A 14,904-nucleotide genomic window follows, 5' to 3' on the forward strand; every position below is an offset into this window, starting at 1 on the left:
GTGTACAGCTCTGCAAGTTTTGATGAAAGAGCCCGAGCTCTGCTTGGTGATGGTGATTGTGTAATCACCATTATAATCAAATTATAGAACAGTTCCTCAAAATTCCTCCATGCCCCTCTGTTGCAATTTCTTCTCCCCCCTCCCAGCCCCTGGCAACTCCTGATCTGTTTTTTGTTCCGTTAGTTTTGCCTTTTCTAGAATGTCATATAAATGGAATTATGCAGTATATAGCCTTCTCAGTCTAGCTTCTTTCACTTAGCATCATGCATTTTAGATTCATTTGTGATGTTGCATGTGTTAGCAATTTGTTCCTTGTTACTGCAGAGTATTATTCCATTGCATGAATATGTTATGGTTTGTTTATCCATACACAACTTGAAGGATAAATTATTTAGATTGTTTCTATTTTTTAGCAAATACAAATAAAAATCCCATAAACATATAAACCTGCATACAGGTTTTTGGGTGAACAAATGTTGTCATTTCTCTTGGGTGAATACCTATGAGAAGGATTGCTGAGTCGTTATGACAAGTATATATTTAATTTTATAAGAAACTGCCAGAATGTTTCCCAAAGTGGCTGTACCATTTTGCATTCCCAGCAGCAATGAATGAGACTTCTCGTTGCTCCACATTCTCACCAGTACCTGTAAGATCAGGTGGTGGCAGTGGTGGTAGTGGTTTTGGTCATTCCAATAGTGATATTTCATTGTGGTTTTAATGTTTATTTCCCTAGTGACTAATGATTGTTGATCATCTTTTCACATGCTTATCATCCATACCTATATCTCCTTTGGTGAGAATGTAATCTTTCACAATTAAATATGATGTTAAAGGTGTTTTTGTAGACTTCCTTTATCAAGTTAGAAAATTCCCTTCTATTCCTAGTTTGCTAAGAGTTTTTATAATGTGTATCAGATTTTGTCATAGGCTTTTTCTGCATCAGTTGAGATGATCATATTTTTTATTTCTTAGTCTGTTGATGTAGTGAATTACATTGATTTTAAAATGTCGAATCAGCCTTGCATTTTCAGGAAAAATTCCCCGTGGTCATGATGTATTACCCTTTTTTATATGCTGCTGAATTCAGTTTTCTGGTAATTTGTTGAGCACGTCTGTATTCACAGATTAGCCTGTAGTTTTCTTTTCCTGTGGTGTCTATGTCTGGTTTTGGTATCAGGGTGATGCTGGCCTCATAGAATGAATTGAGGAGTATTTCCTCTTCTTCAGTTTTCTGGAAGAGTTTGGAATTTATATTATTTCTTCCCTAAATGTTTGGTAGCATTTACTAATAAATCCCATCTGGGCCTGGAATTTTCTTTGGTTTATAACTAGACATACAATTTCTTTAATATAGGATTATCTCTTCTTCTTGAATGAACTTTGGTAATTTATGTCTTTCCGAGAATTTATGCATTTTCATCTAGTATTCAAATTTATTGGCATAAACTTGATCATAATATTCCATTATTCTCCTCTTAATGTCTACAGGATCTGTAGTGATTGTGTCTCTCCCCTCTCTCATTCCTAATATATTTGGCATTTGTCTGTTTATCCTGATCAAATTGGTTTGAGGTTTATCAGTTTTATTAATATTCTCAAAGAACCAGCTTTTGGTTTCATTGATGTTTCTGTTGTTTTTCTGTTCTCTATTTCATTGACTTCTGCTTTTATTTTTATTATTTCCTTTATGCTCGCTTTGGGTTTGTTTTGCCCTTAATTTTCTAGCTTCTTGAGGTAGAAGTTTAGGTCATTGATTTGGGCTTAAGGTATTAATATTCTGTGCATTTACAGCTATAAATTTCCTTCTAAGCAATTTTTCCAATATGGTTAGAGGACATACTCTGAATCAGTTGAATCCTTTAAACTTACTGAGGCATTTTCTGGACCAGAATATGGTTTATCTTGGTAAATACTCTGTTTGCATTCGGAAAAAATCTTGGGTAGGGTATCATTTAGATCAAGTTGGTTGATAATGTTGTTCAAGTCTTAAATATCCTTGCTGATTTTCTGTCTACTTTTCCATCAGTGACTGAGAGAGTATAACTCTAGTTTTATCTGTTTCTCCTTGTAGTTCTCTCCGTTTTTGCTTCATGTATTTCCAAGCTCTGTTATTAGGTGCATAAACATTCAGAATGTTATAGCATTGTGACGAACTGACCCCTTTAACATTATGAAATGACTCTTTGTTTCTGTAATGTTCTTTGTGCTGAAATATATTTTGTCTGGTATTAATGTAGCTATTCCGCTTTCTTTTGATTAGTATTTAGCATAGTATAGTCGACCCTTGAACAACACGGGGGTCAAAAAACAGTCAAAAATCCACACGTAACTTTACATTCAGCCCTTTGTATCCGAGGTTCCACACCCGCAGATTTAACCAACCACAGATTGTGTAGTACTGTAGTAGTAGTTAGAGGAAAAAAGTCAGCATATAAGTGGACCTACACAGCTTAAACCCATATTGTTCAAGGGTCCACTGTATATCATTTTTTATCCTTTTGCTTTTAAGCTATTTGTCTCTTTATTTTATTTTTAAAATAAATCTAGATTTTTTTTTTTTAGTAAGTGTATTTCATTTATTTATTTGTTTATTTATTTATTTAGGCTGTGTTGTGTCTTCATTCCTGCATGGGCTTTCTCTAGTTGCAGCGAGCGGGGGCTACTCTTTGTTGCGGTGCATGGGTTTCTCATTGCGGTGGCTTCTCTTGTTGCAGAGCTTGGGCTCTAGAGCGCAGGCTCAGTAGTTGTGGCGCATGGGCTTAGTTGCTCCACGGCATGTGGGATCTTCCCAGACCAGGGATCGAACCTGTGTCCCCTGCATTGGCAGGCAGATTCTTAACCACTGTGCCACCAGGGAAGCCCCTGTCTCTTTCTGTTTAAAGTGTATTTCTTACAGGCAGTATTTAGTTAAATCTTGCTTTTTTATATAATCTGACTTTCTGTCTTTTTGGGTGGTGTTTAGACCATTTTTATATTTAATGAAATTATTGATATGGTTAGGTTTAAATCTGCCAATTTACTAGTATTTGTTTTCTGCTTGTCTCATCTGTTCTTGATTCTCTTTCTCTTTTTCTTCATTCTTTTGGATTGAATATTTCTTATTCCACTTTATCTCCTTTATTCTTATTAGTTCTCCTTGTGTGTGTGTGGTTTGTTTAGGGTTTATAGGATAACCTTTACCTTATTAATTACAGTTTACCTTCAAGTAATGTATCAATTCACATATATTATAAGAACCTTACATTGTGTACTTCCATTTCCCCTCTCCTAGTCTTTCTGCTCTTGCTGTCATATGTTTTACTTCTACTTTTGTTATAAACCCCGGAATACATTGTTATAATTTTTACTTTAAACAGTTATTCTAAAGTAGTGTTTCTCCACTTCAGTATTATTGACATTTTGAGCCAGATAATTCTTCGTTGTTGTGGGGCAGGGGAAGGAGGGGGGTGTCCTGTGCATTGTAGGATATTTAGCAGTACCCCTGGCCTGTACCCAATAAATGTCAATATCACCACCACTCCCAATCGTTACAAGCCAAAATGTCTCCTGGGGGCAAAATTTCCCCCATTGAGAACCACTGTTCTAAAGTGATTTTTAAAATAAGAAAAAGAAAATGTTTATATTTACTCACGTATTTGTCATTTCCAATACACTTCATTCTTTTATCCAGATTTCCATCTGGTAGTATCATTTTCTTCTGTTTCATGTAGTTCCTTTTACATTTCTTGTAGTGGTTGTCTTTTATTTGTGTGTCTGAAAATGTCTTTTTTGCACCTTTACTTGTGAAAGCTGTTCTCACTGGTTTAGAAATCCAGGTTGACAGTTTCTTCCTATCGGTACCTTAAAGATGTTGCTCCGCTGTCTTCTGCATTGTTTCTGATGAGAACTCTGCTGTCATTCGTCCTTTGTTCCTCTGTAGGATATGTTGTTCTCTACTCCCCAAACCCCACCTTTATCCCTGGTTTTCAGCAATTTGATTTTGATGTGCCTCAGTTGAGTTTTTTTTCTTGTTTTACTTACTGTTTGTTGAGCTTCTTGTCTCTGTAGGTTATAGTTTTCATCAGATTTGAAATATGTCCATCCATTGATTCTTCAAAACTTTTTTCTGTCTGTCTCTCTTCTCTTTCGAAGACTCCACTCCCCCGTGTGATGGGCTGCTTAAAGTCATCTCACCACTTAATGATGCCCTGGCTTTTAATTTTTCCCCTAGTCTTTTATTCATTTTGGACAATTTATGGGACACAGTTAACATTACTTGGAAAGAGTCTGATTAAGTAGAGAGACTCTGCAGGCCTCTAGAGCACCCTGTGCAGCTCTCCTCCCATCAGTATATACTTTTCCTAGTGTTTTAGTTGTTACTCCATTTTTGCTCCATGTGGAAGTTCTCCTTGATAAATGTTTTGTGAATGAATGTGAACATATGCATTCATAATCTGGTGTTATTTCCCATGCCTCCTACTGTCTTTCTTTCACTACCATTTAAAAATAAAATCATCAGAAGAGTGGGGGAAAGCCATGAAGCATAAATATGTGCTTATCATTTTTCTTCACTCACCGAAATTAGTTGATATAAATTAGCTGGGGTTAGTTTACCTATTCTTAATCTATGTGGAGTCATGAAGAAAGAGAGAAGACTGGCTTAAGCAAATCTGAAAAAACACAGCTGGGTTGGGCATGGAGAAGGAAAGATGAGTCAACTTAGCACAAAAGCATTCTTGCTTTGCAGGTTGTGTGTTGCAGCTCTGTCAGTGAATAACTTCCGTGACAACCGGGAGGCCCTGTATGGTGTATTTGATGGAGACCGGAACGTGGAGGTGCCCTACCTTCTCCAGTGTACCATGAGTGACATTTTGGCAGAAGAGCTGCAGAAAACAAAAAACGAAGAAGAATACATGGTCAATACGTTCATTGTTATGCAAAGGTAAAACTTAGAGCACCTGCCCTGTGTTTTCTTGCTCTTCTTTGAGTGTTTGCCATCTGGTTAGAAAAACAGGTGTCCAGTAATCTCAAAGCCTATCGTTGAACATGCGTTATTCAAGGTGCATTCAGGCGATTTGGTTTTGCCCAAGTATCAGGACTGGACTGTGTTCCGTTTGAGACACACAGATGTTCAGACGACTTTGTTGGAGGCCGAGTCAGTGACAGGAATTCAGTTTCTCCTAGAACTGGTCTCACAGGCCTGTCGTGATTCCAGATTTTCACCAGATTGTTTACGACACACTCCCCTCACTCCAAATCATGTGAGCGCCAGACGCTCTTTAGACCTTCTGGCGTGTGGATTGCTCTTTGCAGTGGACTGTTTCCATCTCGGTTTGTTCCCCCTCATGGAGCACTGTCACTGATTCAGGAAGTGCCAACCTTTGAGGACTTGAGATGGTCAAATCTTAGGCCAGGAGTTAAGTCATTCTTCATATATTGTTTTCCTCCTTTATTAAATGTTCAGACAGTGTTGCTAGTAGAATCCTAGGCCATTCCCTAGAGCTTCTGGTCACCGTGGAAGTTGTGGAATGTTGTTTCTAACTCTGAGGGCCGCATGTTGTGAGCATTCCCACATTCGAAGAATTGCTCGCTCTTTTGTCACTTTAAAGGCTTTGTAGGTTGTAAAGGAACTGCCTATTAATATTGTATTGCAAACACTTGCTCTTGTGGGACCAGGAAGTGGAGAGCGCTCTAAAGGTCATGGGAACAATGACTATCTTTTCTCTTTCTCTCCCTTTTCCCTGCCTTGATAATCTGCCAGAGGAAGTATCTTTGCAACAAGAGTAGAAAAAGTGTCTGCTAAGGAATGCTGGTCCAGAGAAGCCTTGAAAGTTCCCCTAAGTCATGAATACTCTTGAAGAGCTCAGTAGAGGGAAGCCCAGTGGGGTTCTTTGCTGCTCGACTCACCTGTCTTTCAGATTCTCAGTGGGCATGTGCAGTTAATAATTGACGCTGATAACTAATATTTAGTGAGCCCTTAATATATACCAGTCATTGTTCTAAATACCTTAATGCCATAAGTATAAGACAGGGACATCTATCTACACATCTCTCTACTTTTCTGTTTTGACCACCATCTTGTTTTAGGAAAAAAGCAAACACATTTCATACATACAGACACACATAACACACACACACACCCTTCACACACTCCTAAGCGGTCTGCTTTTTATAGACCCCCAAACGCTGGATAAGAATTAAGAACCTCAAACTCTGATTACTAGCTGTACTTCTCACAAGTACCATCCTAATTCTGGCTTTGCTGGGAGGAATCATTGTGCCTTTGACAGGAGGAAAGCAGTGCTGCCTTGGCAGGGCCTAAAGTCCAGTCCGGTCGTAGATGTGCAGAAGTTGGAGTTTAGAGACCCAGGTTGTCAGCCCATCTCTAGGTCATTTGCTTGCCTCTTATTTTCCCTATTGGTTAACAGGATATGGGGTGTGTGGTGATCTTTTCAGTCCTCAGGAGACCTGTATGTTCTCTGTGCCTGACATCCTAATTTATATGAACAGGCAGCCCTGGTTTCCATCGCTAGTGGTGCCCCTTGCCTAACCTAGACAGGGTCTGCCCTTGTAAACAGGGGAGTCTGTCCATCTTAACCTTCTGTACCACTCAGGATCCGTCTGGGAGGCACTGCCATCTGTGGGGCTTCTGATAAGAGTTCTTACCTCCTTTTGATTGTTAGAACTTGCAGGTGTCTTGTGTATTCAATACGTGTATGGACTGATGGTGAATAAAAGCACTTTGGAGCTTCATTACTAGAATGTCCTTTCTGTGAATATTCTAGAATAGACATCACTCATCTAGAAAGTCTGCACTGTATAGGACAAGAACATGAATGGTCCAGTACTTGAAAGCATCCTAATAGAGAGGGTGGTCAGGTAATTCTGAAGTGTCAGTGGGTGTAGTGTGTTTACACCTGCTCCTGTTAAGTGGTCACTCCGGCTGTCCTCTCTCGGGAGCAGAGGGGATTTAGAGAGGGGGATGAAGAAAGAAGCGGTCATTCCCCGTCTTTGGGGCACGCCGATTCGGGAGTGGCAGGCTGGATGCAGCAGGATAAGGGCTCCTTGACTCCACAGCAGCTCCTTGGGTCTTTCGTGGTGAAGTGACACCTGCCCCAGTTGTGAGCAGACACCTCTCCGTGTGTGTGTGTGTGTGTGTGTGTATGTGTGTGTCAGATTCCACAGGCTCTTTTCCTGAGTTGAGCAGTGCCTGCTTTGGTGAAAGAGGCCTGGTGGAGCCCCAAGTTCTGTTTTTCCTCCTAGCCCCGTCCAGTGGTACAGTCTGGCAAAACTACACGTGACGGGTGTGTGTGGGTTTTTACCCCGTCTCTTCGTTTTCCAGGAAGCTTGGAACTGCTGGGCAGAAACTTGGAGGTGCTGCTGTCCTTTGTCATATCAAGCATGACCCTGTGGACCCAGGAGGACCCTTCACCTTGACCTCTGCTAATGTGGGCAAGTGCCAAACGGTTCTGTGTCGGAACGGGAAGCCGCTGCCTCTGTCCAGGTCATACGTTATGAGCTGTGAAGAAGAGCTGAAGAGAATCAAACGGCACAAGGCCATTATCACGGAGGTAAGGAAGAGGGACTTTCCTCAGGACGGGGGAGGACGGGGCCAGGGTCGTGGCAGAATCAGCCAGACAGCATTTCCCACCAAAGGACGTTCTTTAAACATTGCAGTTGGTTTAAAATTAAAACTCCACATCCGGAGTAGCACAGAGCAAACTCTGCGTGTGATGTGTCTGGAGACGTTACAATATACAGAGTGATAAGATAGCTATCGACGGCCTTTCCGCATCGAGGGCTGTGCCACGGTACCTCTCATCCTCACAGCCGCTCTTCGGAGGCGCTTCGGCGGGGGGCTGAAGCCGCCAGCCCTGAAGTCACGCCACTGGTCCTCCTGTCCTAGATCTGCAGCTTGCGGGCTACGACCTTGAAACCTTGAAGCCTCAGACTCGTCCTCCGTAAAGTGGGCATAGCCGTGTGTCTGTCCTGTCTTACGAGGCGAGTGTGCGCATCGGTGTACATGTAAGGAGGAGTTACTTTGGTTCATGCCATCTGCTCCACTTGAGTAAGGCAGTGAGCGGTTCTCAGCCAGGGGCCATCTCCCCCTGACAGGACGCTTGCTGACGTCCGAGGACACTGTTGTTGTCACAGCAGAAATGCTTGGGGCATGTAGCAGGTAGAAGCTAGGGATGCTACGAAGCATCCTGCAGTGCACGGGACAGCCCCACAGCAAGGAATGGTCTGGCCCAAAATGTCAAGAGTGCCACTGTTGAGAAACACGGGTGTCAGTCTTCGTGACAGAAGATTCCCTGTAGCGCAGCTTCCAAAGTGGGCTGGAGGAATTGTGCTCCACTCACTAGCTCATCCTACAGTGTGGCTCACCTGCTGTGCACCTGAAACGTGATGTGGGCTACAGACGTGATCCCCGGAGACACACGTCTGCCCCCAGGAGGTGTCCAGTCTTGTGGATAAAACCTCTGGAAGCATTTGTAGCTCGGGTAGACAGTGGTGAACGTTTGCAGCTCAGTAGAGAAGGACTGTGACTCCCGGTAGACTTTGACCAAGGGCCATGAGAAAGATAAAGACTCGGGCTCCACCACGAGGGTCTGGCGAAGGAGGCCACATGTAGATTTTAGTTCCCTGCTTGTTCTAAGAGCAGAGAGGATTAAAATGGACGCTAGACAGTCTCAGATGGGGTTGAATGAAATTATTAAACGTATTGAATTAAATGTTCAACATTACATGATGCGAAGATTAACCATTTCTGCTACATAAATGCGTCACAGTTGGTGCTTCAGAGGTTTCTCCTGCTTTCTCTGCCTCCCTCTTCCTCGCTTTGTCTGTATTGCTGCGTTGGTTTTCTTTAATTTCCCTGCCTTGAGGTATGCCCCCCCCCCACCAAATACACACACACGGACAAAATCATTGATTCTGATGTGGTGAGATCTTAAAGGGTTGGGCAGAACAGCGAGGGTAATTTTTGCCAAAATTCCACGTTTTGGGGAAGAACAAATATATTAGGAGAATTAAGAGAGTTGAAAATTGTGCTTGAAGCCCTGCTTTAGTAATTTTACTTCGAATTGTGCTGCCTGCGTGGCGGGATTGTCCGCGGAGCTGGGGGATGTACTTCCAAATGAAGGAACGTGGTAGGGTTGGGAAGGGAATGGGTATTCTCCGGAAGAAACACTTGCTTCGAGGGAGATGGTTAGACCATCACTATTCCCTCATCCCAGACACACATAAAAGTTGTCCGAATGGAGCCTCCTCTGGAAAAGGTGTTAAAAATAGGGGCATGTAGAGGCACGTCCTAGACCCGAGAACCTCAAACTTGAAGAATAAAGAACCGAGCAGGTACACCCTGGGGTTATCTCCCCTCCTCTCCTCCAGCTTCACAGTAAAGGCTTTTTATCGGCAAGCGGTCTGAAACTTCGGTTCGTGGTGTAAGTGGCGTGAACTCGGCTGGACTGAAGCAGGAGACTTTGTCGTCTCCATTTGCTGCCAGGGAAGTGAGTTCAGGGAAGCGGCAGAACCTGGCACTTCTCCTTAAGCATCTACCTCTCCAAACACGATCAGTTGTACCCAGCTAGTCACCCCACGATTTCCCCACCAATTGTTTTTATACGTTTAAAACAGTGCCTCTCCCCTCACTTCTGGACCTTCAGACATTACCACCCCTGATGGTTGGTGTGCTTTGGGGAGGGACCTAAGATTCCGGGCGTTATCTCGAACGCACCTGCCTCGGGGGCTGCTCGGCATTGGCGCGTTCAGCAAGGCTCTTCCTCTCGGGACCCCCGTGGGTTCCAGGAGGCGCTAATCAGCCGTGTTGCTGTGTCAGATGATGGTCTGCTTTGGAGATAGACGGGTCCCAATAAAGGGAGTAACTGAGATACTTTCCATTTGTCCCTCCTGCTTCTTACCTGCCCCGGGCTTCTGCCCCAGGGTTCTGATGACGGGTGGACATGAACCACTCTCAGGAGGGTGGGCAGCCCCTCCCCCTGTGGACCGCGTGTCACGCTCCGGTGGTCCCCCAGGCAGGAGGCCCCAGGGAAGCCGCACGTCGCCCCGCGTGCTCCGTGGTAACGTCTGTTTGGAAACCCCTCTTCTTCCAGGATGGCAAAGTGAACGGAGTGACCGAGTCCACGCGCATCCTGGGCTACACGTTCCTGCACCCCAGCGTGGTGCCCCGCCCCCACGTGCAGTCCGTGGCCCTGACTCCGCAGGACGAGTTCTTCATCCTGGGCAGCAAGGGCCTGTGGGACAGCCTGTCCGTTGAGGAGGCCGTGGGGGCCGTGCGCAACGTCCCCGACGCTCTGGCCGCCGCCAAGAAGCTGTGCACGCTGGCGCAGAGCTACGGCTGCCGCGAGAGCGTCAGCGCCGTGGTGGTGCAGCTCAGCGTCCCCGAGGACAGCTTCTGCTGCTGCGAGCTCGGCGCCGGCGGGCCCGTGCCGCCGCCCAGCCCCGGCACCTTCCCGCCCTCCGTCAGCATGGTCATCAAGGAGCGGCCCGCCGACGGGCTGGGAGTGCCGTCGTCCAGCAGCGGCCTGGCCTCGGAGATGAGCAGCGAGCTCTCCACGTCCGAGATGAGCAGCGAGGTGGGGTCCACGGCCTCGGACGAGCCCCCTCCGGGCGCCCTGAGCGAGAGCAGCCCCGCCTGCCCCAGCGAGCCGCGCTGCTCGCTGCACCCCGCCTGCCCGTCCAGCTCCTTCCAGCGCCAGCTGTCCAGCGCCACTTTCTCTAGCGCCTTCTCCGACAACGGCCTCGACAGCGATGACGAAGAGCCCATCGAGGGCGTCTTCACCAACGGCAGCCGGGTGGAGGTGGAGGTGGACATCCACTGCGGCCGCGCCAAGGAGAAGGAGAGGCAGCAGCCCCTGCTGCAGCTGCCGGCCGAGGCCAGCGACGAGGGTATCGTCATCAGCGCCAACGAGGACGAGCCGGCCCTGCCCCGGAGGGCGGACTGTGCCGCCGTGGGGACCATGGGGCGCCGGAGGGCTAACGGCTCTGTGGCGCCCCAGGAACGGAGCCACAACGTGATAGAGGTGGCCACGGACGCGCCTCTCCGCAAGCCGGGGGGCTATTTTGCAGCCCCGGCTCAGCCAGATCCTGATGATCAGTTCATCATTCCCCCGGAGCTGGAGGAGGAGGTCAAAGAGATCATGAAACACCAGCAGCCGCCGCCGCCGCCGCCGCCGCCGCCGCCGCCGCCGCCCTCACAGCTCCACGTGCAGCCGCCGCCGCGGCAGTGCCCGGGGGACCAGCTGCCAGACTGCTGTGACACACCGCTATGACCCACCCGCGCGCTGCTTAAAAATAAACTAACCAACAAAGGCTGAGTTGCCAGAGCCTCCCAGGCTCCCGTTAAACCAGGGGTTTACTCCACGCCCTTCTCCCAGACGCTTTCCCAGCCTGTCTTTGCATCCAGTCTGTAGGTTCCCCTTCTGTTGGTCATTTTTTAAAATAATTACCACTTTTCTTCTCGTGATGCTGTACCAATATGATTTAAATTTGTTAACTTCTTCCCCTAACATATCAGATGTGTAAAGACAAAGAACAAAAGGTTTAATATATTACAGAGAAACAGTTAATGATAATGTAATACTTTTTAAAGTGGCTTCGTGTTGTTTTGTTTGTCTGGAAGGCAGGGCAGGTTGCCAGTGCTAAATGATTTAATAATACTGTAATTCTGTATTTCTTTGCAGGGGGTCGGGGGGGGAAGCCTTTTTTTTTTTTTTTTTTGTCTTGAAAATGATAGACATTTGTAGAATATGGAGACTAACTCCTAGGAGTTGCTTTACTCTGTCAGGTGACCTAAGTCACTGGATTCACTAATTTTCTCTGAGAGAACAGTTGATTGAAAAATTTCTATTGTAAATAGCTCAGTGTTGTATAGTGATGCTTCACATGTTTTGTAGTTTGGGCATAAGGGACTAAACAACTGACTTCCCTCCCCTTCCCCTCTGACACACCTTCCTGCCCACACCCCCTCATCCCCCCACCTTTTTAATTCATTGAATGATGAGCCTGAGCATTGCTGAGAGCATTGCTGTTCAAATAAGGTGGACCTTAGGCCACTGGAAACGAACCTGCACCCGACGGGCCTCTGACCCTTTTTCTTCCTCTCCTGTTTCCACCCAGCCTCTTTTGTAGACACTTTTTAATTGTGTTCCTTACTGCTGCCACAATCAGCATGACTGTATAGAATTCAGTTAGATCATTTACATACCAAGAGTTATATTAAAGCAGAATGCACAAATGAACATGTCATTTTTGTTATAATAAATATAAAATTTACAAGTATTGGACCCATCTGCTTTTGTCTCAAGAGCCAGATGTGTCTTGCAGATGATCCCAGCCAGCTTGGGTTTGGAATGAATGCATGTAACTTTGGGGTCATCAGATATTTCCGACTTTGATTTTTTTTTAAGGGAAAATATCCAACAGGCTAACCTACATTGAACGAACGTAGTGAAATCAACCCTGTGGTTAACAATACGCGTAGCTGGTCTTACACCCTTTCTATTTCTTCTTGTTATTGTGTAGGGTAGACGGTAAAAGGGGAATAGATGAGGTTGCATAGAGGAGATCCCTGGAAAACTCCCACAAAGCCAAGTTGGTTTCCAGGTGTCTCAAGGCCCCCTCAATCACCTGAACATGTTAATAGATCTTTTTATAAAAATTGGAGTATGGTTGATTAACAATGTACACCGGAGCTGGTTGCCTCGCTCTCTACCCCTAGCAGAAATGTCAGTGCAGTGGGGTCCACTAGGAAATCCCGTATTCCTAGCTGACTTACTGGCCCCATTTACAGACTCTAGTGCCCCACCCCTCCCCGCCCACCCTGCATCTTGTGAACCATGTTTTGGAGATGCTGTGGGTCTTCTCTCTTGTCTCATGTGGACTAGCTTCCCAGGTAGAATGGTTTTCCTTCTTCAGATCTACCCTCCAGTGGTACCTGGCTGGTTCAGTGACAGGACATGGCAACTAGTCTTTCTTGTAGACTCAGTAATGGGCTGTCCGTCCCCTCGCTGGGTGGTCAGATCAGAGGACCCCCCCCCCTCCTTGTCTTGGTGACGTCTGTTCTTCATTCCATGTCAGGCTACTTGTACACTGTGTACTTTGAAAACCACTAAGGCTGTGGAAGGAGATTGAGTTCCTCTCAGCCCATAAGGGACTAGACTGCCCAAGCCCGGGCAGAGCTCTCTGCTCTAGAGCCGGAGCAAAACCATCTGAGGGTCCCTCCGCCCAGCCCCACTCAGCAGCACCTTGCCGCCCTGTCGTCCCTCTGCTCCAGGTGGATCGGAGCGGACTTGGAAGGCTCTGGGTTTTCACGCCAGTGCCGTAGTCACTACAGAAGATCTGGGCTGGCTCTCTGACCTCCTCGGTGCTTAAATCCCCTGTGGACAGGGCTCACCTGTTGCCTGGAGCAGGGCCTGCCCAGACGGTCAGTGCGGATCCGATTCCACGGCAGCTCCCTTCCAGAGGAGCCACCAACACTTCCGCCCTGAGCATGGCCAACAGAGGCAGCAATAATTTGAGGAGTCCACGATGGGTCCCACAGCAACTGCTTGTGCCAGGGGCAGCTGCTGGGACCAGCAAGTCCCAAGTGGGGGCTCAGCTCACGTCCTAACGTGTGTGGCTGACTGGGAGAAGGGGCACAGGCTCGGCGCTGCTGTTTTCCTAAGGCCGCCAGTTCAGTGCTTGCTTGCTTCTCAGTTTCTTAGACCGTTAAGTCACATTGAGCACACGCCGCATATAAGGCACTATGGAGACAAAGGACAAAACTGCCCTTTGGAAGCTTGGGGTAAATAGGCGTGTGGGTCAAAAGTAAGAGATGAGCACATATTAAGCGGCTAAAGACGCGGAGACCTACTGCCAGGCCTCCTTGCTCTTGCTTAGGAGTCTCCCAGTTATTGCCTGAGAAGGAGTTTCTTTTCACTTCTGCTCAGCAAGGTAGCATCTAATAATGTATGCAGAACTGCTTATAAAACTGTGAAGTGCCTAACTGAAGATTCCTCAAAGCCACGGGATCTCCAGGGTGAGCATGAGGGGGAAGGGCATCCCCCAGCCCCGCCCCACACTGTCCTTCCTGCTGGGAAGGCCAGCGAATTGGGAGAGGGCTGGCAGGTGGGTGGGTAAGAGGCTGGAAGCTCTGACGGGGCTCGCAGCCTTGCTAATAGACTCAGAGCTCCCTACCGAGGGCCCTGGGAGTTGCTTGGTGTTGGATCAGCCACAGGCTGCCACGTGTGTGCCCACGAAATAGTGGCTTTCCGGAGGGCACCAGGGCCAGGCTCAGGAGCCCCGACTCCCAATCTGACCTGGTTTCTCTAGATTGCTTTTGTCACAGCACCACCTGCTGGTGAGATTAGATTTGGGGTGCAAATGGGCATGACTCTTGGTCTTTCTCCTGCCCCTCTTCCAAAAGAAAGTTTCAGTTACTTTCATTCCTAGACACCTGACAGAAAGCAATCTCCAGCACTATTAAGTAGTCAGAGAAATATTAGGGACACTGACGTGCAGACATATCAAGATGTGTAGCCGGAATCATAGCATCGACCTGGGAGAGAGGAAGTCAGTCTCCAACATCCAATTCTCCATTCCCCATAGGGAAGAATAAATAAAAACCCCCTAATATGCCTTGGATCTAATAGGACAACATCAGCTCATTGCTGGCACTGCCCAACGGGGACAAAGCACAATTCCCATGCGAACACTCATCAGAAGGCACTCTGAATTCACTCGGACACGTCAGGAAATAGAATTTTTGGACAGTGTGGGGTTTTTGTACAGTGTGGTATCTGCCCTCCCTTCCTCCCAAGTGATCAAACCACGTAATTTGTAGATAGTAAAGCCTTATGTAAGTGGAAGTATTGTCATTGTTGTAAGTAAAGAACTAAGGGTGGTCAGATAGAAAATAATTGG

At 46.6% G+C, this 14,904-nt stretch overlaps 1 protein-coding gene across 3 annotated transcripts in view; it reads left to right on the plus strand.

Annotated features, from left to right (window-relative positions):
* Positions 1-12,282, plus strand: part of PHLPP1 (PH domain and leucine rich repeat protein phosphatase 1) — a 213,394-nt gene extending 201,112 nt beyond the window's left edge. For all 3 annotated transcript variants that reach the window (XM_027118702.1, XM_027118703.1, XM_027118701.1), the window contains 3 exons: positions 4,730-4,924; positions 7,325-7,553; positions 10,095-12,282. In XM_027118702.1, the coding sequence (XP_026974503.1) occupies positions 4,730-4,924; positions 7,325-7,553; positions 10,095-11,273 (1,603 nt within the window). In that variant the 3' untranslated portion in view covers positions 11,274-12,282. The remainder of the gene's footprint in view (positions 1-4,729; positions 4,925-7,324; positions 7,554-10,094) is intronic.
* The last annotated feature ends 2,622 nt before the right edge of the window (positions 12,283-14,904 follow it).

Source organism: Aethalodelphis obliquidens, unplaced genomic scaffold (assembly GCF_003676395.1).
Source record: "Aethalodelphis obliquidens isolate GAN/ISIS:26980383/991018 unplaced genomic scaffold, ASM367639v1 scaffold19, whole genome shotgun sequence".
Lineage (NCBI taxonomy): Eukaryota > Metazoa > Chordata > Mammalia > Artiodactyla > Delphinidae > Aethalodelphis > Aethalodelphis obliquidens.